The sequence below is a fragment of the Phacochoerus africanus genome, chromosome 1 (assembly GCF_016906955.1).
Source record: "Phacochoerus africanus isolate WHEZ1 chromosome 1, ROS_Pafr_v1, whole genome shotgun sequence".
NCBI classification, from domain to species: domain Eukaryota; kingdom Metazoa; phylum Chordata; class Mammalia; order Artiodactyla; family Suidae; genus Phacochoerus; species Phacochoerus africanus.
Genome location: NC_062544.1, coordinates 112,637,372 through 112,661,769, shown reverse-complemented (window position 1 = coordinate 112,661,769; position 24,398 = coordinate 112,637,372). Strand labels below are relative to the sequence as shown.

At 55.6% G+C, this 24,398-nt stretch overlaps 4 protein-coding genes and 1 long non-coding RNA gene across 15 annotated transcripts in view; 3 read left to right on the top strand and 2 right to left on the bottom strand.

Moving 5' to 3' along the window:
- The window catches only part of LOC125124519 (uncharacterized), a 44,991-nt gene extending 43,242 nt beyond the window's left edge, over positions 1-1,749 (bottom strand). For all 3 annotated transcript variants that reach the window (XR_007134301.1, XR_007134303.1, XR_007134302.1), the window contains exon 1: positions 1,575-1,749. This is a non-coding gene — a long non-coding RNA (uncharacterized LOC125124519). The remainder of the gene's footprint in view (positions 1-1,574) is intronic.
- Positions 1,699-10,646, top strand: UBA7 (ubiquitin like modifier activating enzyme 7). Of its 3 annotated transcripts, XM_047774538.1 has the most exons (24): positions 1,702-1,908; positions 1,992-2,160; positions 2,255-2,389; positions 2,498-2,604; positions 2,938-3,028; positions 3,132-3,267; positions 3,465-3,562; positions 3,655-3,801; positions 4,210-4,392; positions 4,573-4,680; positions 5,013-5,093; positions 5,171-5,326; positions 5,428-5,593; positions 5,672-5,877; positions 5,966-6,030; positions 6,123-6,306; positions 6,394-6,468; positions 6,704-6,887; positions 7,388-7,470; positions 7,747-7,839; positions 7,937-8,128; positions 9,695-9,787; positions 9,863-9,963; positions 10,432-10,646. In XM_047774538.1, exons 1-24 carry the CDS (start codon positions 1,853-1,855, stop codon positions 10,559-10,561), a joined length of 3,039 nt encoding a protein of 1,012 aa, XP_047630494.1. In that variant the 5' UTR covers positions 1,702-1,852; the 3' UTR covers positions 10,562-10,646. The 3 variants fall into 3 exon arrangements, 2 of the variants coding, with proteins under 2 accessions (XP_047630502.1, XP_047630494.1); XR_007134300.1 differs by lacking the exon at positions 10,432-10,646 and having other exon boundaries at positions 1,699-1,908; positions 7,914-8,128; positions 9,863-9,882; XM_047774546.1 differs by lacking the exons at positions 3,132-3,267; positions 3,465-3,562 and having other exon boundaries at positions 1,701-1,908.
- Positions 10,647-10,816: 170 nt separating this feature from the next.
- Positions 10,817-12,607, bottom strand: INKA1 (inka box actin regulator 1). The gene is made up of 2 exons (XM_047774610.1): positions 12,424-12,607; positions 10,817-11,664 (listed from the first exon to the last, which is right to left on the bottom strand). The coding sequence occupies exons 1-2, from the start codon at positions 12,472-12,474 to the stop codon at positions 10,858-10,860; spliced, it is 858 nt and encodes a 285-aa protein (XP_047630566.1). The 5' UTR covers positions 12,475-12,607; the 3' UTR covers positions 10,817-10,857.
- A 127-nt stretch (positions 12,608-12,734) lies between these two features.
- Positions 12,735-20,957, top strand: CDHR4 (cadherin related family member 4). 6 transcript variants are annotated; one of them, XM_047774582.1, is made up of 19 exons: positions 13,166-13,912; positions 14,263-14,447; positions 14,572-14,734; positions 14,813-14,904; positions 15,393-15,503; positions 16,076-16,179; positions 16,360-16,496; positions 16,755-16,938; positions 17,040-17,193; positions 17,431-17,524; positions 17,810-18,013; positions 18,094-18,233; positions 18,464-18,614; positions 18,701-18,921; positions 19,170-19,312; positions 19,802-19,858; positions 19,958-20,045; positions 20,274-20,301; positions 20,809-20,957. In XM_047774582.1, exons 1-19 carry the CDS (start codon positions 13,864-13,866, stop codon positions 20,862-20,864), a joined length of 2,361 nt encoding a protein of 786 aa, XP_047630538.1. In that variant the 5' UTR covers positions 13,166-13,863; the 3' UTR covers positions 20,865-20,957. The 6 variants fall into 6 exon arrangements, with proteins under 6 accessions (XP_047630544.1, XP_047630538.1, XP_047630530.1 ...); XM_047774574.1 differs by having other exon boundaries at positions 20,271-20,301; XM_047774588.1 differs by lacking the exons at positions 13,166-13,912; positions 20,274-20,301 and adding an exon at positions 12,735-12,892.
- A 2,007-nt stretch (positions 20,958-22,964) lies between these two features.
- IP6K1 (inositol hexakisphosphate kinase 1) overlaps positions 22,965-24,398 on the top strand; it is a 62,016-nt gene continuing 60,582 nt past the window's right edge. The window contains exon 1 of one of the 2 annotated variants that reach the window (XM_047774514.1): positions 22,965-23,184. The gene's annotated coding sequence lies outside the window, so the exon portion shown is untranslated. Of the gene's footprint in view, positions 23,789-24,398 lie in introns of both variants that reach the window. The other variant, XM_047774520.1, reaches the window with a different exon arrangement.

Genomic DNA, 24,398 nt, shown 5'->3' with positions numbered 1-24,398 from the left:
GTCCCTGCCCTTGCTCAGTGGGTTAACGATCCGGCGTTGCCGTGAGCTGTGGTGTAGGTTGCAGACGCGGCTCGGATCCCACGTTGCTGTGGCTCTGGCGTAGGCCGGCGGCTACAGCTCCGATTCAACCCCTAGCCTGGGAACCTCCATATGCCCCGGGAGCGGCCCAAGAAATAGCAACAGCAACAGCAACAACAACTACAACAACAAAAAAGACAAAAAGACAAAAAAAAATGAAAATGAAAACACAACATATCAAAATTTATGGGATGCAGTAAAATCTGTACTGAGAGGAAAATTTGTAGCTATGAACATCTACATTTTTTAAAAAGAGCTGCCTGGCCTGGGCACTTCCATTTGCCAGAGGTGAGGCCATTAAAGCAGAAAAGAAAAAGAAAGGATGGAAGGAAGAGAAAGAAAGGAAGGAAGAAAGATAGATTGGAATTCCCTTGTGGCGTAGCAGGTTAAGGATTGGTGGTGCTGTCACAGCAGTGGCTTGGATTGCTGCTATGATGGGGGTTTGATCCCTGGCCCAGGAACTTCTACATACTGCAGGTACGGCCAAAGAAAGAAGACCTAAAGTCAATAACTCCACTGTACACCCCAAGGAAATGGAAAAAGAAGAGCAAACTGAACCAAAAGCTGGCAGAAGAAAGGATATAATAAAGGTTGGAATAGATACAAATAAAATAGAGATAGAAAATGTGATATTGTGTTTTTTTTTCTTCTCTTTTTAGAGCCACACTTGCAGCATATGGAGGTTCCCAGGCTAGGGGTCTAATCAGAGCTACAGCTGCCTGGACAGGATCCAAACCATGTCTGCAACCTACACCACAGCTCACAGCAACGCCAGATCCTTAACACACTGAGCAAGGCCAGGGATCAAATCTGCAACCTCATAATTACTAGTCAGTTTCACTTCTACTGCGCCACAATGGGAACTCCGATATTGTGATTTATATTAAGAAATAAATGTTTGGGAAGTTTCTGTTGTGGCACAGAGGAAACAAATACGACTAGTATCAATGGGGATGCAGGTTCAATCCCTGGCCTCCCTCAGCAGGTAAAAGGATCCAGCATTGCCATGAACTGTGGTGTAGGTCACAGACCTGGCTCGCATCCCACATTGCTATGGCTGTGGTGTAGGCCAGTGGCTACAGCTCTGATTCAACACCCTAGCCTGGGAACCTCCATGTGCCACTGGTGTGGCTCTTAAAAAAAAAAAAAAACCTAAATACACACATAAAGTGGGAGGAGAGGGCACAGTCTTGTAGGACTGATCCCTTAACCTAAAGGATCTGATACTATGTCCAGGCAGTCCCCTGGGGGGTGGGACAACAGTAATCCCATAAACTCTCACAGCCTCTGGGATGGGATGGCTCTGCCCTCTAGGGTGTCTAAGTCTCTGTGTGAATAGGAGGCCGGGCGAGTCCTCAGGATAAGGGAGTTCTCACCAGCTCTCTGCGGCAGGAAACCCATTCAGGCAGGGGTTTAGGGGCCTGAGGTTTGGGACATCTAGGGAGCTATAGGAGGTACATGGAACCCTACCATGTACCCTTCCTCAAGAGAATTACCTGCTTCCCCAAAGGGTGTAAATGTCCAGGATCTCTGTCCCACTTTGCCAGTGCCTGCGGGCTGCCGGAACTCATCTTTACCAGGCTAGGCTGGGGGCAGGACCAGGAGCTTGCTCTGTCTAGTTTCACTTTCACTTCTGCTTTCCCCAAAATGACAGAGAAGCCAGGAAGAAAGTTGTGACCTGTTGCACCAGTCACAGCTGAGCACCGCCTCCCGTAGCACTGCCTCCCACACAGACCCTATCTACAAGCACTGCAGCCTGTTTCCCAGCCTCAGGATGGATGTCCAGGAAACCTCCAAGTTGCTGGATGAAGAGCTGTACTCTCGGCAGCTGTGAGGCCCGAGGTGGGGAGGAGGGCAGGGTGGCCTTCTGCCTTCTGCTCTCCAACTGCCTATGTTCTTACTTCCACCCACAGGTATGTGTTGGGTTTGCCAGCCATGGAGAGGATTCAGGGAGCCAAGGTGCTGCTGTCAGGCCTTCAGGGCCTGGGGGCTGAGATAGCCAAAAACTTGGTCCTGATGGGCATAGGCAGCCTCACTCTTCATGATCCCCACCCCACCTGCTGGTCTGACCTGGCTGCCCAGGTGAGGGTCCTGGGGGCTCTGGGTTCCCACACCAGAGTGGGGGTAGGGCCCAAGAGAAAATTCCTTGCTTAAGCTGGACTGGGTCTGTCTTTAGTTTTTCCTCTCAGAGCAGGACTTAGGAAGGAGCAGGGCTGAGGCATCTCAAGAACTTCTGGCTAAGCTCAACGGAGCTGTTCAGGTGTGCATCCACAAGGGTGACATCACCGAGGACCTGCTGCTGCACTTCCAGGTGCCCTCCCAGCCCTACTTGCCAGGCCAGGCCAGTCCCTCTTCCAGCCCGTAGCAGCAGGGTGGGCTCAAAGTGGTTCTGGCCCTGCTGATAATGAGGTCCACCCAGGTGGTAGTGCTGACTGCCCTGAAGCTGGAGGAGCAGCTGAAGGTGGGCAGCTTCTGCCACAAGCATGGAATCTGCTTTCTGGTAGCTGATACCCGAGGCCTCGTTGGGTAAGACGGCTTGCCTAGCCTGCCATAGCATAGGTTGCAACTGGTCCCATTGCTGTCCCCAGCTCCAGGCTTGCTCAGAATCCCACCACTCAATGCCATGCCTGTCCCAGCATCCCTTGTTGATTATGGTCCCTAGTCCCATCCATGTGCTTCTTCTACCTCAGCCTCCAGACTTGCTCCAGTAAATCCTTCAAACCAGCTTCCATGCCCCTCCCAGCATTCTTCCCCTATTCCTCTGGGCTTGCCCTGATATCCCTCACCTTTCACCACAACTGTGCCACTCAACTACTCAGCCATCTTAATGACCTCTGCCTCCCCCCCACTCCCCAACAGGCAGTTGTTCTGCGACTTTGGTGAGAACTTCACTGTGCAGGAGCCTACAGAGGCAGAACCCCTGACAGCTGCCATCCAGCATATTTCTCAGGTGGGTGCTAAGGTGGGGGCACTCACCCACTGACTAAGGAGGGGCTGCTAGAGCCTGAGAGAGGCAGGGACAGGCAGCCCTGAGCAAGCCACCTCTTGTCCAGGGGTCCCCTGGCGTTCTCACTCTGAGAGAACAGGCTGATGCCCATCACTTCCACAACGGGGATTTGGTGACTTTCTCTGGCATTGAAGGCATGGTGGAGCTCAACAACTGTGCTCCTTGGCCTCTCCGCGTGCGGGGTGAGTTAACCCCACTCTAACTCCAGGCTCAGTGCCCAGTCTGCCCTGTGGGTGGACACAGCCTGATCCATGGAAATAAGTCCTCCCTCCACCTTCCTCAGGGTGGAGCAACATTGAGGACGTAGATGCAAGACAGGTGGAGTGTGGGGACCTACTCAGGTTTAGAGGTCATACTGACTAGGCTGGATCTCCCCCAGAGGACGGGACCTTGGAGATTGGGGACACATCCACCTTCTCTCCTTACTTGCGTGGTGGAGTTATCACTGAGGTTAAGAAATCCAAGACTGTGAGCCATGTGAGTTTAAGTGCATCTCAAGTTGTGGGCTTGGGCACCTCAAGGGACCCGCAGTGTTCTGGACCTGACCCTGAACTGAGTGCCTCTTGCAGGAGCCCCTGGACATAGCCCTGCTCCAGCCCCGTGTGGTGGCCCAGAGTTCCCAGGAAGTTCACCGGGCCCACTGCCTGCATCAGGCCTTCCGTGCACTGCACAAGTTCCAGGAACTCAGCGGCCGCCGTCCTCAGCCCTGGGATCCTGTGAGTGGCCCTGATGCCCCCCATCTCCATCTTAGCGAGGCTTCACCTATCAGGAGGCAACAATAACTGTCTTACACATCCACGTCTGAACCTAGAAGCAGTTTTCCACTCATATTAAAGAGATGATAAACACTATCTTTAGGCCAGAGGCTGGGTCCATGAAAGGGCCAGGAACAACGCCTGGGGACCCATGCTACTCCTAACTTCTTGGGTCTTGCCTGGAAGCGGCCCCTAGCTTGGGGATGCCTCCAGGACTGTTGTCTGGCACTGGGCAGCCTCTGGTGGGTCCTCCCCATTCTGGCTTCTGCTTTCTCTTCTGTGGAACAGGGTGGATGGCTGCCTGAAAGATTCAAATAGGGAGTGAAGCACAGGCATGGGCTGCTGTAGCCACAGAGTTCTACTCCATAGGTTGATACGGAGATGGTGGTGGACCTGGCCCGGGCCCTGGAACCACTGAAGGGGACAGAAGGAGAGCCATTGGAAGAGCAGCTGGATGAGGCTCTAGTGCGGACAGTCGCCCTGAGCAGTGCTGGTAGCTTGAGTCCCATGGCAGCCATGCTGGGTGCAGTGGCTGCCCAGGAAGTGCTGAAGGTGGGCACAGAGAGAGATGGGGCAGGGCTCCAAAGGGTACAGAGGTCTGTGTGGGCACCAGAGGGTGCCCAACACCAGATAGTGGCCTTGGAAGCTTCACTACTTGGGTGCAGCCCTCAGCCAGGATCTGAGGGGATTAGGAGGTGGCAGGAGTCCTCAGACTAAAGTGCTGACTTCTAGGCAATCTCCAGGAAGTTTATGCCTCTGGACCAGTGGCTGTACTTTGATGCCCTTGATTGCCTTCCAGAAGATGGGGAATCTTTCCCCAATCCTGAGGACTATGCACCGGTGAGAACTGGGGGTAGGGGTACAAGCATTATCCAAACTCAGGGTTGGGAGTGAAACAGGAAGAATGGTCCCAAGATCCTGACCTGGAAAACAGGGTTTAGGGTGTTCTCTCATGGAGCAGCAGGTTAAGGATCAGGCATTGTCACTGCAGCGGCTCAGGTCGCTGCCGTGGTGTGGGTTTGCTCCCTGGCCTGGGTTCACACCCTGGCCTGGGGACTTCCATATGCTGCAGAGGTGGCCAAAAACAAACAGATGAACAAAAAACCCTAGGTGTAAGAGGGAGATGCAGCACAGGCCAGTGGCCAGCACTGACGCCTGTCTCTGTCCCCTAGAGAGGCTGCCGCTATGATGGGCAAATTGCAGTGTTTGGGGCTCATTTTCAGAAGAGGCTGAGCCACCAGCACTACCTCCTGGTGAGCCACGTGGTAAGGCTGGGAGTGTGTGGGACGGCCAGGCCAGGCCCTCTGGCTCAGGTTGCTCCTATGGGCAGGTGGGCGCTGGTGCCATTGGCTGTGAGCTGCTCAAAGGCTTTGCCCTAGTGGGCCTGGGGACCAGAGGCAGTGGGGGAGTGACTGTTGCTGACATGGACCATGTGGAGCGCTCCAACCTCAGCCGGCAGTTCCTCTTCAGGCCTCAGGACATTGGTGTGAGTGCCGACCCTTCCCCACACCCATATCCTGGATGGTCCTCTCACAATATACAGTCCCCCCCAAAAAACCTACTGTTGTCTTCTGGTTTTCTTCTCAGAGGCTGAAGGCAGAAGTGGCTGCAGAGGCTGCTCACCGCCTAAACTCACACTTGCTCGTGACCCCGCTCACCTACCAGCTGGATCCTACTACAGAGCACATATATGGGGACAACTTCTTCTCCAGTGTGGATGGTGTGGCTGCCGCCCTGGACAGTTTCCAGGCCCGTAAGTTCTCAACTGTGGAGCTCAACCCTCATCTGAGGCTGTGCTAGCCCCACTTCTGACCCTCTGTCCCCTTGCCAGGGCGCTATGTGGCTGCTCGCTGCACCCACTATCTGAAGCCACTACTGGAGGCGGGCACAAAGGGCACCTGGGGCAGTGCTTGTGTGTTCGTGCCACACTTGACTGAGGGCTATAGAGCCCCTGCCTCGGCAGCAGCTTCCGAAGATACCTCTTACCCCATCTGTACTGTACGGTACTTCCCCAGCACAGCTGAGCACACCTTGCAGGTGGGAAGCACCCCAGAGCCTCCTACCCCATCTGGCTCAGTCCTTAGCTGCAGACATCTTTCCTAACTGGTACCTCCCTCCCCCGTAGTGGGCCCGGGATGAGTTTGAGGGACTTTTCCGTCTGTTTGCTGAGACCATCAACCGTCACCAACAGTAAGACTACCAACAAGGGTGAATGGGAATCCAGGGTCCCTAATACCAAGAGACTTTAGGGCTTAGCCTCAAACTTTCTCTTCTGTTCACAGGGCACTCACTCCTCCAGCAGACTTGGATGGGCCACAAATGCTGAGCCTGCTGCAAGTGGTGCTGGGTGTTCTGAGAGAGCGTCCACAGACCTGGCGAGACTGCGTGGTGTGGGCCCTTGGCCACTGGCAACTACGCTTCCATTATGGCATCGAACAGTTACTGAGGCACTTCCCACCTGATAAAGTGGGTGGCTAGGGGGGTCAGGAAGTTGAGGGCTCAGGGCAACCAGACTGAGACTGAACCTGAGCCTAATAGCTTCTATTTCCCTAGGTTTTGGAGGATGGAACTCCTTTCTGGTCAGGTCCCAAACAATGTCCCCAGCCCTTGGAGTTTGATGCCAGCCAAGTGAGTGGGGTCTCCTAGAAGCCCTGAGATGGGAATGTGGGCCCTCAGTGTGAAGGTAGGCACTCTGTATTTCGCACAGATGATAGAGAGAGAGCCATATTTGTGCATATGTGGGTGTCCACATGTGAGGCAGAGGCAGGCTCAAACGGAACCATGAATAGGCAGTGACCCCAACCATAAATACTCAAACTTACTCAAACCCATGCATCTGCCCCTGCTCTTGGTCTCATTACAGGACATGCACCTCCTCTTCGTGCTGGCTGCTGCCAACCTGTATGCCCAGATGCATGGGCTACCTGGCTCACAGGACCAGACTGCACTCAAAGACCTACTGAAGTTGCTACCACTGCCTGACCCCCAGTACTTGGCTCCCATTTTTGCCAGTGACTTGGAGCTGACTTTGGCTTCTGCTGAGTTTGGTGAGGTCCCTGGCCCTCGCTCCCCCAAGCTGCCACACAAAGACCTGACCCTGTCCTTAGCCTGTGGTGCAGAAAGAGGCCCTGCAGCCAACTCACAACCTCTCAGGCCCTCTGACCTTCTTTTTCTCTAGCTTTAGGTTCCTCCTCTGGCCCTCTCTCCCTCCTACCTTCCCACCCCCACCCCCATCCTATTCCTTTGGCAGATTCTCAGGGGAAATAAAAACCCACAAATTACTGGGCCCTGGGGAGCAACTGGCTGTGGCTTCCACAGGTGTGCATGTGTGTGTGTGTGCGTGCGTGTGTGTGTGCATGTGCACGTGTATGTGTGTATGCACAAGTAATGGCTAGGGCTGCTGGGGAGGAGACTCCAGCATCCATCAAGGGATCTCCCCGAAAGTGGTAAGTGATAGGCTTGGCAGGGACCAAGGAGAGGCAGCAGGCTCCAGTAGAGCACAGGACGTGGGCCCTAAGGACTGCCCCAATATCCCATTCCCCGACAGGCCCTGAGCAGTTGAAGAAACTACATGAAGCCCTGGAAACCTGGAGCATGGGTGCTCCCCTGGAACCCCTGATGTTTGAGAAGGTAGGACCCCCAAGTGGGGGTGAAGGGCTGGGCCAGAGAGTTTTTTGGTGAAGGTCAAGAGCTAAGAAGGTAGCTTTGAAGTCCCTTGGCCTGAGTTCTCTGCCCAGCAAGACCCCAGAGGCAGCTCACCTTTCCTGAGCCTCAGCCTCCTTTGTTAAGTGGGTAGATATGAGTAGGCACCCCACAGAATTGTGTGAAGACCTAAGCAGTAGCACATGTGGGACAAGGTGGGGGGCACTCTAACGAAGTTAACATACTGTGCCTTGGGCCTCATAGGACAATGACAGCAACTTCCATGTGGATTTTGTGGTCGCAGCAGCTAGCCTGCGAGCTCAGAACTATGGGATCCCACCAGCCAACCGTGCCAAGGTAATCTATCCCTTGGGGCTCATGCCTGGAGGTGGGGGAGGTGTCAAACCCTAGCCTCATACCTTGGGCCCCAGACTGTATCTCCTGTCCTTGACAGAGCAAGCAAATTGTGGGCCGGATTATCCCAGCCATTGCCACCACTACAGCGGCTGTGGCTGGCCTGGTGTGCCTGGAGCTGTATAAGGTGGTGGGAGGGCCACGGCCCCTCACTGCCTTTCGCCACAGCTATCTGCACCTGGCTGAAAACTACTTTAGCCGTTGGGTACCTCGTGCCCCAGCCATCCAGAAGGTGAGCCCTTAACATCCCAGGTGTACCAGAGATTTCCTTGTATAAATGCAAATAGGCCCTATTCTGGCTTCAGACTCTCATCAGGACCCAGACTCCAGGGAAGTCCTCAAGACTCCCTCTAGCCCCCTCCTTGCTGCAAAGCCAGGCTGGGACCTGTCAGACACAGGAAGCAGCCGTCAGCCACCCCATCCCCCCATCCCTCCGGGTCTGGGGGAGCTGCAGCTTTAACTCATTAGTGGAGCCAGACTTTCCCCATAGCCCCCTCCTTCCCATGAGTGCCCCTGAGGGGGAGGGGATACTAAGGCCCTAGCCCCAACTGGAGCCCTACATCAGCCTGCATGGCATGGCATGTCCTGGCCTACCCCCAGGAGCTGAGTTAAAGGACACTAAGTTTACCACCATGAGTGTAGGGTGAGCAGCTCTGTGGAGATGTGTGCATTCATGTCACAGATGTGAGTGCATAAGGGTCTGGGCATCTCTGGCCTTGTGGTATGTGGGCATGGAGGGGACATGCTTGCACATCTGCATGCCAGATGGGATCGCAGGCCTCTTTCACAGTGGGGGGATACATGGGTGTGCATGTGAGTACACATGTGTGTCTGGACTTGTGTATGTATATGATCCCTCAAGTACAGGGCTATGAATGCCCCTGGCTGTGTGCCCAGGCTCTGCAATAGCTGGCATTTCCTTGGGGCACAGCAGAAGGTGTAGACAGAATTCCCTCACCAGGGGAGTTGGGGGGAGAGGTCATGGGCCAGCACTGGGCTTTTGCTGAGAAGCCCTGGGGTCCTTCAGGGCACAGTACACAGAGCCCCTTTGTGAGGAGCCCCACTTCTAGCTAGAACACAAGCTGCCTTTGTCTGTGGATGAGGGGGAGGGGAGGGGAAGGATCCCCCATCTCACCTCTGGCCTCGGCTCAGCTTGACCCCACTGTGTTTTCTGGGGAGCTGGCAGAGCCCTCTGTCTTGGCCTCTGGCTGCCTGACACCCTTCTGCCCTCAGTTCCGGGTACCAGAACCCCAAGACTCTTGAAATAAGGAAGGAAAAGGGTGGCAGGAAGGGGAGTCCTCTGCGGACTGTATCCCTCCTAGAATCGCTGTGCTCCTTGCCCATGTGCCCATGAGTAGTTCAAGGCCCTGGTGGTAAAGGATTAGGGGGCAGGATGTACCCACCCGCCCCCCACCCCCCAGCTTCCAGCCTTGCATTTGAGGAACAAGCAGCTTTATCAGAGACTGCAGTGGCCCTGATCCTGCTTCCTCAGGAAGCACTGCTCCCCTCAACACACACACACACACACACACACACAAAACCATCCTGTGTGATGGATCACTTGTTTCCCTGTGCAGGGGGCCCCATAGCCCCATTTCCTGTGCTGGCCCCAGCATAGGCAGGGAGGGCATTGAGATTCTGGGCCCAGATCCCACCTTCCACCCCCACCCTCTGGCTTCTGCTTCCTGCCTGTAGTCCAGCTCCTCCCCTAGGAAAGGGGCCATAAGCTGTTGGTAACTGGAGTAGGGAGAGGATGTATGTATAAGTTTCTCACCTTTCGTCACTACCACCCCCACAGTTCCATGACCTGAAGTGGACCTGTTGGGACCGCCTGGAAGTGCCTGCTGGGCAGCCCAAGAGGACCTTGGAGTCATTGTTGGCCCATCTCCAGGTGTGCCCCATTCCTGCCCTGTCCCCAGGTCTGGCCCAGCCTGGCCCATTTGGAACCTGACCTATCTCTCTCTAGGAACTACATGGGCTGAGGGTGAGGATGCTGCTGCACGGGCCAGCCCTGCTCTACTCGGCAGGATGGTCGCCTGAAAAGCGGGCCCATCATCTCTCCCTCAGGTGAGCCCACACCTAGCTTTAGCCAGGGTCTCATTCAGTCCCTAGAGGTTTTAGGTGAGGGACAAGTAGGCTTTCCTCTTCCCAAGCCCTTCAGGCCCCTCACACATTCCTGAAGTTTTCTTTTGCCAAATGGAGCCAACAAATGGGCTGGGGGTGGGGTGAGGGGCCAAGAGCCTGAGGAAGGGCCCCTAGGAGCTCCCTGCTTGGCCAGCCCCACCAGCTCCTCCACACCCTGCTCAGCTACCCTTTCACAGCCCACTCCCAAGGGACTCACGGCTTCCTGCCTCCTGCCAGCCCCGCCAGCTACTCCTAAAATAGTTTCAGATGTTTCCTGTCTTGGGCTGCTCCTGCTCCTGGCCTGGGATCCTTATAGCCCATCAGCACCCTCTAGTCCATGCCAGGACATTCTCTGCCTGCCACTGCTCACATATTCTATCTCTCCCACCCCTCTCCTCCTCATGCCACCAGGGTGACAGATCTGGTGCAGCAGATAACAGGACGAGCACCTGAGCCTGGGCAGCGGGTGCTTGTACTGGAGCTCAGCTTTGAGGGTGAAGAGGAGGACACTGCCTTCCCACCCTTGCACTATGAGCTCTGAAAAGGCAGCAGCCCCACTATCCAGCTCTGTCAAGCCCTGTGTCCCAAGCCCACAGTAGGTGCTCAATAAATGTTTGTTGAAGGAAGGTGTAAGTGGACAGGATGGATGATGGAACACAGAGCAGACACATGGGGGTGGGACACAGGCATGACATGGACCCCTGTTGGGAGGGAAAAGACTCTTTAGATTTGCTTGAATTGGGCCTTGTGGGTCTGAGGCTGCCTCCTGGAACCTCAGGGGTATGGAACCAGGACGTCCAGAGAAAGGCCTTTATTGTCCCAGGCTGGAGGGCAGGGTCAGAGGTAGCTGACAACATCATTGCAGATGATAGGCTGGCGACTGCGGCAACTCATAAGGGCTGCAAAGCGCGAGACATCTGTAGGCAGTTCGGGTTCTGGGCGAGGTGGGCATGAGAGTCGCTTTCCTGCCAGGGCTGCCCGGCGTGCCCTGGCCAGCTGGCGCCTCAGCTGTTCTGAGAGACCAAGTAAGAACTGGGGGGGGCGAGCACGGGCTCGTGGCCCACCCCCATCATCCCCCTCACCTGATGCCTCCGGCAGCTCCATCCAGTTGTGCACCAAGTCAGCAAAGCAGTTGTCCCCTAGCACCAGGGGCTGGCGACTGCGACCTCGGCTCAGCAGGGCTGCTGTCCAGTCCTCAGCTTCCAGCCCTTGCCAGTGCTCCAGGCAGGCATCTGGGGTGGACTTGGGCCGTGGTCGGTGGGCAGGTGGTGCACTGGTCACAGGAGCCCCGCTGGGCAGGGGAATGCTACTGGCTGAGAGGTGCTGTCTATGAGGGGGCCATACTGGGGGTGCTGAGTGCTGGAGTATGGGCAGCTCTTCCTCTCTCCATGTGCTGCCTGACACCTCTGAGAATCCAGAGTCCCAGTCCAGGGCATGCTCCCTGGGGCCTCCCAAGGCTGCACCCCTGTCTCCTGTCACCATAGCGTCTTCCTCCTCTTCCTCCACACCACAGACTGAGTCCTCTTCCAAGGCATCTGAATCTGAAACCCTGAGCCGGTGCTTGGGCCGCATGCCTGGATCGGGTTTGGGGGGTGGTGGAAGGGGGCCAGGCATGGGGGATGAGCCTGTGTCCCGGCCACACAGCTGTGGAGGAAGAGAGGGCAGAAGTCGGAGGGGCAGTGCTTCTCATGCCTGCCTGCCTGGCCAGGTCTATGCCAAAACAGAAGCACTAGGAGAGCTGGATAGGCCTGCAGGCCTAGGCAGCAAGGCCCCTAGTGGGCACAAGGCCGGCATGGGGTGCTGGCACATGAAGCTCATGTGGCTTCCATTGGCGGACCCGGTGGCAGTCTGGCAGGCTGCAGCACGCTGAGCTGGGCAAGTTGGTACCCGCCATCGGGGCGGGAGGCAGGGTTGTGGGCCTACATTGGGAAGTAGGACTGCTCAGGGCTGGGGGGGGCGCTCCATGCCTCTTTAGGGATTTGGCTCCCCAAAGCCCACAACGTCTTTCAGAGGATAGACCACGTGCCAGGTGGGGTGCAGAGGACAGAGGTACAGGTCAGCCTGGATTAAGCTTTCACAGCAGCACCGGCACCACTTTAGTCCCTCGCAGCGCCCCCCGCCCCGCCCCGATCCGCCCCAAATAAGTTTCTCCCTCCACCCCCGCCCCCAACTTCCTCCGCTGCGCACTGCACAGCCAGCTGGGTGGTTGTTACTTGATGCCCAGAGCAGCTCTCAACCGTCTGAAACCCGACGTGGGCCATCTGGGCCATCTGCGCCGCCCCGCCCCCATTCTGCCTTGGATGGGCACTCGGGACAGCCCCCCACCCATGTGTCGTTCTAGCCGGACTGCAGCCGAGCACCCCACAAGCGTCCTAGCGAGCCACACCCGCTCCCAAGCCTCACCAGTTCCCAGCGGAGCTGGCCAAGAAAGCTGTCAAGCCGAGTGCTGTGCATGCCCGTGCCGGAGCCCCCGCCAGGCCTGCCAGTTGCTCTTCGAACTCCAGCAGGAGCGGTGCGGTGAGGGCCGGGAAGGCCGGCCAGCGGAGTCCTTGCCCTCCGCCAGGCTCAGCGGCTCCTCCCTCTCCGTAGCTCCCGCCGCAGCAGCAGCCACCGCCCCAACATCTGGCAGCCCCGCCCCGCCCCTTGGCGCCGCAGCCAATGGGGCTGGGACGGGGCTGATGTGGCCCCGCCCCCTGGGTCCAGCTGGGTGGGAAACTCGACGCCCACTACCCACTCCGCAACAGCCCTGGGGGGGAGGGGCTGGACAGGGGCCGAGAGCTGGGCAGTGTCCTGCTTCCGAGTCCTCGAAGTCCTGGGCGGTTGAGCTGACTCCGAATTCGTTGCAAGACTCAGGACAAGCCGCTTCCCTGAGGTAGCCTCAGCTTCTCCATTTTTCCCGGGTTAGAATTGCGGTCCCTCCCACAGGGGCCCCTGCAGCGCGTGGGTTCCCTGGCTGCGCCCTCGCGCGGCCAGAGCGCCCCCAGTAGTCGCATCCGACTGTGCTGTGGCCCACTTGCGGCCTGACCCACTCAATCTGTTCATGGGGCCGGCTTCGACAGTCCTTAGAAGTCAGGAAGGGGTTCGGCCCTTTGGATGACTCCGGGAGCGCGGAACCTCACCGCCCCCACAGAGTAGCAGCCGGAGCCCAGGCCCAGCCCCCACGTCTGGACGAAGCTAGGCGGGGCTGCCCTCTAGTGGGCAGCGCGCGGTTATCTGCTCTTCCTGCCGCGACGCTCACGTTCCCTCTACTTAGCACCACATACACACTGAGAGTAAGGGCAGGAGGCCACTTTTTGCCCCCTCCAGTTGATGTCCCCCAAAGTAACCACTATTTTTGCTTCTATCGCCAAGGATACCTTTTGTTTGTTGAATGTAGACAGCTTTTGAGAGATTTTGTTGATGGTTGGGCTCAGATTTTATAGGCAGGTGATATTCTAATGGGGGGGAAGCTAGAGTTCAGACGCTATGGGGTAGCAGGTCCTGGGCCCAGTTTTCCTGGGTCCTGTGCTTACTCTGTCTCCAAGAACTGTGTGACCAAGACTTCCTTGAGCCTCAGTTTCCCCATCTGAAACTTGATTCTTCTCCTCTCACATCTGTTTCAAAATTGTAGTAATAAGTTGGGGAATTCATTGGGAGCAGTGAAAAAAATGGGTATTTCCAGACCTCTTGATGCCTGTAGAGTCTAGAACTCAGTCACCAGGGATGGGTGGGGCTAGAATCTTGGAGGCCCAGGAGTACCGCCTGCTCAGCTGTGTTTGAGCAACTGACCTGGCAACGGGGCAGGCCTGAAAAACACGTCTGTCTTTCTGGAGTCTCCTCTGCTGTCTGTATCTTCAGGCCGCTATGGTGCTCCTCAGGTCCCTGGTGCTTCTTCTTGCTCTGGTTGTCTCTGGTGAGGATCTGGTGGGTAGGGGGACTTTAGTTCTCACCTCCCTCACTGCACAGTGGAGTCCTGACCCCTTTCAGATAAGCTCCCATGGAGGGCAGGGGTTGGGGGAAGGAAGCCAGGAAAGGACAAAGATCTGAACCTCTGGCCCTCGTTCCTTATCTTTGCTTCTTCTTCAACCAAGTTCTCACTCCTAGTCTGTGAAATGATCTGACTTGTGGTTAGATGTGAGAGACAAGGAAAGACTTCTGCTTGTCCCCAAGATGTGGCTAGGCCCTAAGGCAGAAGGACTCTGCTTGTGTATATGGTTGCTTGAACATGGAGAGCCTCCAGCCTGAATTGTCTCTTCCTCACAGATCATCACTGCCTGCCCTGGTTCATAAATGTCTCTGAGAGCCAGGGACCTGGCACCATCCTTCACTCTTTCTCCTTCAACTGCTCTTTACACACACCCACCCTGGAGTTGCTCCATGTGAAGCCACCCACCACCTTCTTCAACCCACCCAGCCTCACCAGGTGGCAGGGGATCTATGTGGGCAAGGTAGGGTCATGGGCACAGCTGGGGACATTGGGGAAATAAAGGTGGACACTAAATTCATTAAGCCAGGGGTAGTATAGGGGAATGGAGAACCTAGGTCCCACATGGCACTGCCCACCTGCTGCAGATGACCTTGAGCAGCATGGCCCGGCTGGATGCCCTGACAGTGAACCACTATGAGCTGCAGCTGAAGTTCACATGTGGCAAACATGTGATGGAAGGACCACTCTTTGTGGATATTCAGCGGGACCCTGGCCACATCCAGTGTGCTGGTCGATTTGCCAGCCCAGGTGAGACCAGGGGCAGCAGAAAGGGGGTATGGGCAGGCATGGCCTAAGCAGAGCCTCCTTGACCTCCCCTCTGGCCAGCTGGGGAAATCATTCAGGTGCCAGAAACAGTTACACCTGGGGCCCTGCTGTACACTCTGCTGCTCCCAGGCCTGGAATTCCAGGGAGCCCAGGTAAGCCCTGCACATGGGCAGTAGTGGGAGGGCAGGATGGAGGAGGGATGGGGAGACCAAGCCCAGCCCCTGTCTGGCCAAGCATAGCCTGCAGGGGGACTCTAGTTTACAGCTGAGTCTCTGCATGATGCATGTTCTTTGGAGAGAGCCTCTGAGGGTTGCCCACCCCAACCCCACCCCCAGTGATTATGGCTGTTCCTATAGGGACATCTCAGGGACTGAGTTCTTTAAAAGTCCTTCTGTGTGTTTTGAATTCTCCATGAAAATTCTGTATCATTTTTGTAATCCAAAGAAAAAACAACATAATTGGTTTAAAAGAGAGGACTGAGGATCAGGTCCAGGGGGAGCCCAGGTTAGAGGAAGTGTCTGTGTCAAGGTAGAGAGTTGAGTGCAGGCAAGTACCTGCTGAGTTGTTGGGGGATTTTGACAGGGATGCTTGTGGGGGCTGGGGACTGGGAATGGGGCCTCCAGGATCTCTCTCCTGTCAGATGAGCATCACCAGTGCCCAGGACCCTCCATACTTTCCTGGACCTTTCTCCATTGATGGGCAGGGTTGGCTGCGGTCACCATCCCAGGGCCTCAGAGGCCAGGCTTTAAAGGTGAGCATGACTTGGGACCTGGAGATATCCATGAATTGGGCCATAAAAAGGGCAGAGTCACCACCCGCTGGAGGTTTGTTTGTTCCTGGCCTCCGCCTCCCAGACATATCCCACACCTGCACCTGCTGCCCCATGCTGGCTATCCTCCTGCCTTAGCCTGGGTCTGTGCTGGGCTCTGGAGTTCTAGAAAAAAGAGGGATCCCTGGCTTCAGAAGCCCACAGTGCCTCCAAGAGAAGGGAGAAAGTTCTGAGCAGTCCCACATGGAAAGAAAGCTCTGGGCCCTGCGGCTAGTGTAGTCTGGAAGAGGTTAGAGAAGTTCCTTCTTTAAAACTTCCATGTCTTAGTGACTGGCTCTTGGCAACTCTAAGATGATCAGAATTTACTCTTTTGGGGGCTCTTTAAATCCTAAGAGAAAAAGAGTGAGACTCAAAGGAATATCTGTCTGCAGAGTGAGTGAGTGTCGGGGTTCCTTGTGGGTCTTAAAGGGGAGCTGCCTATTTGAAGGAGAGTCTAGGTGCAGACATAGGTGGACACACGCCAAGGTTCCCTTCCCATTCTGCGTGCACCACAGGTCTTCCAGCTTCAGATTCTGGTGACCTTTGGACAAGGCCAAAGCTGCCATGGGATGCTGACTGTGAAAGTTTTGCCTGTTGCCTCCAGCCAGGTCTCTTTCCTGTAAGGCTCTCCTACCTTGGGGAATACTGGGGAAGGCAGCTCCTAGCCCCAGGGGATTAGGAGTAGGGTTAGGTGTGGGGTCAGCTAGCTCCTTACTAGGGAAGACTCAGGGGAGGGGCCTGTGGACAGCCCCAGGAGTGCAGGGAGCAGGTCAGAGCCAGTGCCCTCATTTTGGTCCAGGGAGCAAGCCCAGAATATCACCATTCCTGAGAACCTGATCCCTGGGAGTAAGGTGGTTCAGCTCCAGGCCCGGGGCTTTGATGTGCGATATGAAATCCTCTCTCCAGTGCCCTGCGGGCTCTTTTCCATCGGTCGCGGTGAGGGGTGTGGAGGGTGGGTATGGGGATGCCTTTGCTGCTGGTCTGCAGGTGACCTGCACTACCTCCTTGCTCTTCTCAGAAATGGCAGAAACTGGGGCGAGGTTGTGTTTGGGGACCTGAAGTTAGAAGCGAGCCTTGGAGGAGGCGGCGGGGTGATCAGTCCCTGCACCGTCTTCCACCCATGGGAGGGTGGGGGCAGGACTGAGCTGGGGGCGGGGCCGAACTCTGCCTCCCCCACCCTCCCACCCTGCCCAGTCGATGGCGTGGTCCGGACTACCGCGCCCCTGGGGCTGGCGAAAGCCCCAGGCGCCGGTGTCACTAGGCTGCAGGTGAAGGCCTTCGAATGGTTCCAGACGTGGGCCAGCGCCGAGCTTGATCTCTGGGTGTACGTGCAGTCGGTCAACCGCTGGCCCCCACGCTGCCTCCCAGCGCTGCTGGTGTGAGTACAAGGGAGTCTTACCTTGGCTGTTGGGGCAAGAGCCACGGTTCGCTGCCCAGCCAGCCCCAGCTCCCACCCTGCCGCGGGCCCTCTGCTCACAGGACTCAAATCCCTGAAACCACACCTGTGGGCACGGTGCTAAATACCTTCACTTGCACTGACCCAGACTCTCCTGGCTCCACCCTGGACTACCAGCTGCTGTTCCACAGCCCCCCTGGCGCAGCCAGTCTCTACCTTCGAGACAGAGTCCTCAAGGTGCCCAGTCCCTGCTCCTAGACCCACATGCAGGGACAGGAAGGAGGGTGGGCCAGTGGTCTGTGGGAACTGAGGCAATGAGGGGAAGGAGATGGTGGTGGGGCCGGCATGCTTTACAGTCTGGAAGACAGAGGTTCACGGTAGGCTGTCTGTGAATACCCTAGCCTGAGAAGCTCAGTGTGGCTCAAGGTTCTCCCAGGCCTTGGCTGGGCCTCACTCTCTGGCCCCTCTGGCTAGGTGAATGCCACACTGGACTGTGACACTCCTGGTACCTGCTTTCAGCATGCAGCTTCCATCCTGGTGCTTGATAATGGTCAGCCTCTGATGACCAGTGAGTGACCATACCCAGGCCTGGACATCCAGGACAGGGCTGTTCTGTACCCCTCTCCCGCTCCTCAGGACAAGGTCATCTCTCTGCCCTCAGAAACCAATAGATCAGGGTTGTCTCCACTAAAAGCCCTGGGTGAGGCACTTCTCTCTTCTCCAAGACTCCCTCCCTCCCTCCAGAGACTCTACCCTCCTTAACCTGCCAGGTCAGGGCCACATCTCCCTCCTCAGACCCCAGGGCAGGGCTGAGCATCCCATGCCAGCTCCCTGACTGCCAAATGGCTTCCAGCTGAGGTGCCAGTACTGGTGACGGTAACACCTGTCAATGAGTTCTCCCCAGCCTGTGTCCCACGCACATTCCGGGTTCGTGAGGATGCAGGGCCCTACACGCTGCTGGGCTCTGTCGTGGGCACGGACATGGATTACCCACACAACAGCATCGAGTACTACATCTCTGGCTGGTCCGCCACCTTTGCTGTGGACCGTCTCAGTGGTACTTCCACCCCAGGGCTGGGATGGAGGGGTGGAGCCAGAGTTGACTTTGAAGGCTGAGGCTGTGGCCACCCCTTCTAGGGGAGGTTCGCCTCCTGGGGCCTTTGGACTATGAGCTGCAGAAGTTGTACAGGCTCACTGTCCTGCTGACTGACCATAGCCAAGATCAGGACCCCACCTGCCACCACTCAGGCTCCTGCACCATTACCATTGAAGTTGAGGTAATTGAGCCTTGAGGCCATGGAAGAATTGGAAAGAGTTCAGATCTCCCTCTGGCATTATGATCTTCCACTCTGTGCCTCTGTTTCCTCATTGGTTGACTGGAGAGGGTTGGGGCCTCACTGTGGAAAGCTTTGGAGTCTGTTGCCTGACTCTGAGATTCTGGCTGTGGTGGGAGGAGGCTGAGGGGCTGGCCTGGGGGTTGGGGAGTGATCTGACTACTTTCCTGCAGGACGTGAATGACCACACCCCCGAGTGTGAGCCCCCATTTCAGGAACTCACCATCCACCCCCACCCGGGCCGTAGCATGGAGGTGACCAAGGTGTCATGTCGAGTCCCCCAAGAGCCACAGCGCTTGGCTTTCTCCTATAGCATCGTGGGAGGTGAGGGCCATGAGGGCAACCAGGCTGTGGGTAAAGGGCAGGCCAAGGTCAGCAATGGTTCCCTTCTTCTGTAACTCTCTTTTCAGGGAATAGTCAGAGCAGATTCAGCCTGCAAGGAGCCATCCTGGTGCACAATGACCTCATGTTGGCGGCCCCCTGGCCAGAGCCACCTTGTACTTATGAGCTCTTGATCCGCGTGGCTGATGCGGGTCCCTCCATCCCCCACCTCAGCACCACAGCCACTGTCATTGTGCACCTAGTTCCCTGGAGGGGCAGCACGGTGGCCACCATCACCCACGGAACCACAGTGAGGGGGGTTCCTCAGGCCCTTGGTGGGTGGGGAGAAAGGATCTTGGAGAGTGCAGGGACCTAGTTTTCCAGGTGAAACAATGTGGGAAGGCATTTCAGACGGAACCACTGAGTGTGAAGAGCCTGGCCTTCACAGAAGAGAAGAGAAATCTGGGGTGTGGGTTGGCCCAGCCCTTGGAGGGGTTTGAAGGCTGGATGACCACGGCATTCTGGTAGGGCAGTGGTGAAGCTGTGGTCCCATTTCAGGTGCCTTCAACGATGACACCCCTGCTTGTGACAGATACGGAGGCTTTCTGGCAGCCAGAGCCCTGGTTTGTGGTGGTGTTGACAGTGACCGGTACCCTTCTCCTCTTGGCTCTGGGCTGGCTCATCAGCAGGCTCCTCCAGGGGTAGGATTCCTATCCTTGTGTTGCCTGCCTCTCCCATAATGGATCCCATTTGTGATAAGTGGTTTTACCCAAGATTGCCCAAGTTGATGAGCAGACAAACTGATATTAAGATGGTCTGCCCTCCCTCCGGTGGTCATCAGGTTAGAGGCAGAGAGACACTGGGAGAAAGCTGTCTTCATTGTTGCTAGAACCCAGTCTTGGAATGGGGTGGGTGTGGATGAAGCACAGGCTTTAGACTCTGAGTCTGTTATTTGGCATTTACCCCTATTCCAGACATCTTAACTCCACTTGAAAGTTGACTTTCCCCTAAGACTCTTGTGAGTTTCTTGTGAGTACAGGACTGAACCCAAGGGAAGGTGGAAGTAACAGTGTGGGTACTGCATACAGACATGGGCTATTCTTAATAAAAGGGGTAGATGAATGGTGCTGGTTCCTGCAGCCAGGAGATCTGCTGCCCTCACTGCTTGGTCCCTCCTCCTGGCATTTTAGGTTGGCCCAGGTGCTACAGACACCAAGCAAACCAACCCAGGCTTTGATGCTAAACAGGTAAGCCTCTTTTGCATACCTCTATGCCTGGAAATCCATCTCTTAAATTCAGGCTGGGGTTCAGATTCTTATCTTTATCCTTCTTCTACTTTGCCCCAGTATCCAGGGACCCGAGGGGTCCACTGAGGGGTTCACGGAGGCACCAAGGATGGAAACACCCCAGGCACTCGGCAGTGTCATGAGCCTGGTATGTCAGCTTATCATCCTGTGTAATGGGCACTGAGGCTGCTCCAGAGTGCTCCCTGCCAAGCCTGTCTCCTTCCCCATGGATGGCTATCCCTGTGGGAGGGCCCAAATAAGCACGATCAGGATGGAGGAGGCAGGTGGGCTCCTGACCCTTTTGGGGGGAGGCCTTCACCTGCTCCCCATGGGCAGAGTTTAATTCATTGCCCCCTCTCATTCTTTACCTCAGCAGCATTTTGATGGCAGAGCACAGGACTCCCGTGAGTCTCCCTCTTTCCAAATTATTCTCCACTTGGGCCCACTTTCTTTCAATACCATCCCAGTATCTCTGTGTACCACCAGGCATCCACTATCTACTCTTTCCCTGAATGGGGTCTCTTCTCACCCCCAATCATCTTTCAGGCACTATCTGCAAATACCTGTGGGACCTGACCTGGTTCCTGCCCACAGGGAAAAGGGGAAGAGGGTGGGGGAAGGTGGTAAGGGAAGAGGCTCCCAAATACTCCATTGTCACCATGAATTATGGCAGAGTAATCTGGCACTGGAGCTGGTGTCCAGTTCTGGAGAATCAAGGATGCTTCCTGTGCATTTGAGCCAGACCTTAAAGGATTTGCTGAGATAGGAGGGATGGGACAAGCTGGATCAAGCAGAAGGGGGGGTGGGTCATACCAATGGTCCTGGAATGTCTTTCCCTACTCTTTGGGGAGAAGGCAGTTCTTCTGAAGCCAGCAGTGCCCTCTCTCTCTCTCCTGACCATTTGAACACAGGTACAGGCAGAGATTATCTGTTCAACACGCACACGGGAGCCCGGCGCTGGCTCTGAGGCCAAGAAGCTGCTTCACATTTGTGGAATTTTTTCTTCACATGATCATGTGTTTTCAAATTGATTCAATAATAAACAAAATTACAAACAGAAGAGTCCTAGCCTTGTAACCTACATGTGGGAGAAGCTCTGAGATCTGTGCTTCCTTGTTCTCACTCGGAGAATGCCCTGTTTTGTGGGAACAGGCTAGGGAGTAATAAGGTCATTTTTCTTTTAAGAAGGCCTTGTACAGTGCTCTGACAGTGATTAACATTCTGCAGAGGTAAGAAGCTGTTATCCTTATCAATGATGGAGGGGGTCTCCAGTTAGCCTCTGCCCTCAGAGGACACCTGCTTTGGCAGATGGAGAGGGCCCATGAAGCTCCTTTTCCCACTGAAAGGAGGGTATTATTTCTTTGAGAGCTCCACCAACTGCTGGGGCAGTTGCTAACTGTAAGTGGAAGTTTTCTTGAAAAGGATCTGGAGCTTTTGCATTGAGGCGAGGATTGGTGCAGACTTGAATACCCTGTGGTATGGGTGGCCTTGGAGGGATTGAGAGTAGCATCCTGCAGGAGGGTGAGCCAAGGGGTGCAGGACTGGCCCATGCCCAGCCTGGCATCAGGTCTCAGGTTACTGACAGCTCTCTCAGATGACCTACTGTCTGGGTAGGGGCTACACTTACTATAGTGTCCCCCAAGTTTTATCAGTCTTCTCCCCTCTGTCAAGTCTGTGGACTTGAACCCTCTTAGGGTACCAGAGGACCCTCCTTCCTAAACCAGGTATGGTACCCCAGGTGGAGGAAGAAGCTGAGTACCTTCTTGGGGGGGGGGAGACATGTTTCAAAAGGTGTTCCCACTTGTGACTCAGCAGGTTACAAACCCGACATAGTGTCCATGAGAATGCAGGTTCAATCCCTGGCCTCGCTCGGTGGGTTAAGGATCCAGCATGGCCACAAGCTGTGGTGTAAGTCACAGATGCAGCTCGGATCCTGTTTGGCTGTGGTGTAGGCTGGCAGCTGCATCTCAGATTAGACCCCTAGCCTGGGAACTTCCATATGCTGCAGGTGTGGCCATAAAAAAAAAAGTAAACAAGAAAACATGCTTCATGTTACTTCCAATAAAGTGAGGGTGTTGGAACTGGCCTCAGGCAACTTGACAGCAGGTTGTTACTGGGAGTGATTGCAGGTGGACTCTTCCTGAGCACTTACTCTCCTCTAATGGCTCATTAAATGTTCATCTCTGAGGAGCTTATTTCTAACCTCATTTCACAGATGGGCCAATCAACCCTCAAAACTCATAAAGCTAGCTGGTCTGGGCACTTGGGGTGGGTCAGGCCGTGCGACTGTATCTGAAGTCAAGCCTAGGGTTGAGCGCTCTACATGGGGGATAACTATCTTCCTAAGACTTATAGTTAGCCTCGGTGGCAGATCATGACAATCCAGGGCAAAATATGCTGTTATAAGAACAGAAGATGAGATAGATGCTCTAGGGCAGGATGAAATAATGCCTGCTCTGTGCCAGGGATTGTGCTGGGTACTGAACTCCAGGCAGAAGGACAAACAGGGGCAAAGGGCCAGGGACGGGTGAAGCTGCACACAAGGTTGCACCACAGGACTAAAGGCAAAGCTGAGGAAGCCACTGGGAAGAGAGCATTATACACAGCAGCCAGTAGAGACACTGAAACCCAGGGCTTCCATTTCCTGAGGTGGCCTAACCTTGGCCTGGCCTCTCACTCTGAGCCTGTTTCCTCACCAGTGAGGGACAAGTCCTGCCTTCCAGGGTGGGTGACAAAAAAAGCACAAGGCACACAGCCAGTACCCCCTAAGTGTGCACGTATGTATGAGAAGACGCTGCCGGTTCCACAAGCGAGGCCCTCAAGCAAGGATGCCAAGGGCGCTTTGGCCTCATAGTACCCAGCAAAAGCTCTACCGCCAGCTACTCGGGGAACCGCGCGCATGCGCCAACCCGTGCCGTCACAGTCACGTGCTGAGCGTTCGGTACCAGCTGCAAGAAGTAGGCTCTGACTGACAGGTAGGATGACCTGTCAGGGAGAGGTACTCGGGAAAAGCGGCTGTTGATTGGGGGTATTCTCAGACGGAGGCGGGCTCTTTAACGTCCTGGTTACTATGACGCCCGGTCCCCGCCCCCTCGGCTGGCCGCCATCTTGTTGTTGATCCGTACCTAGTGGGCAGCGCCGGGAGCAGGACCGAGCGGCCGGTTCGGGGCCGCTGCTGCGGGGCTCAGCCACCTCCGCTGCCTGCCAGGGGGCGGGCCGAAACCTGGAGGCCCGGGGGGCCCACCTCCCGTGGGGAGCCGTGGGCACCCGCTGCCCGGGCCCGGCCGGTGAGTGACAGGATCTGGGCTGAAAGACCAGCCTGACGCCGCGGGGCGGGCGGCGGCGGGCTTGGGGTTGGACCTGGCGCGCGCAGGGCAGGGGCATCGGCTGAGCATCGCTCGAGCGTCCTGACCGTACGTCCTTGGAGCCTCCTAGATGCTGGCGCCGAGGCCGGAGGACAGCCTCGGGGTGGAGATCTGAGAGCCTCGCGCCCGAGGACCGGCCAGCGGGGTAGCGGGAAACTAGTTTTTCTGACCCAAGCCCTGGGCTCCGCTGACCGGCAGCATTGAAACGTGTCCAGTGCCAGCTTGATGCTCTCCGGGGTCTTGTGTTGTTCCGGGGTGAGAAGTACGCGTAACATTTTCTTAGAAGTGACTTTGAAACCTCTTGGGACTGAGACTAGACGAAACATGCAAAAGCTCCCTCGAAGCAGGCAGGCCAGTGTGATAGCCCTGTGATTCTGACAGGGCGAAGGCCCTCTGCCCGACCCCTGACTCCTTGGAGCTCACCGTTTACTTCTTCCTCAAGGGCCTGGTTAAATGCCCATGATGACCGAATTTTATTTTGAGATAAAATTTGTTTGGCTTTGGACCACCGCTGTTTGAAGTTGGGGTAAGTCTTCCTCTCTTTGCTCTGGGAGAAAGTGACTATTATGATGATGACTTGATTGATTTTATTTCCTAAAGAGAGATTTTGTCACCGTAGTCAGGACACAAAGGAAATGTAGGAGCATGTTAGAATCAGAAAAATAAATGAAACTTTTTTGTCTTGTGATTGGTATGGAACTGTCAAATTAAATTTTAAAAGAGTAAGTATGTCTTGCCCAATGAAAACAGACTGCCAGGCCGCTTTTTGTGAGGGTAGGGGGGTTAGACACCCCGGGCAAGGTGTGCAGGTCTTGTAAGAGCTCTGAGTGCTCCAAGGCACATTTTTCTTTCCCTGGGGTCCCTTGGATCCTCAGCACAGGCTCCTGTATATGGTCATACAGAAATCCTCTCTAGATGACTGAGACGTCAAGCAACAATACTTTGTGTACTTGTGTCAGGATCTTGTCATGTCAGAATATTTAATTTTGAAAGAAACCAGCTCCTTGGTCAGGAAATCTCTTTGGAGAAAATGCTGAAACCGGGGGCAGCTGGTGGCCTGTTGCTGTTTCCCTTACTTTTGAGAAGAGAGAGAAATTGAGTGAGTAGTCTTTAGCTGTTTTAGTACCCTCCTTTGG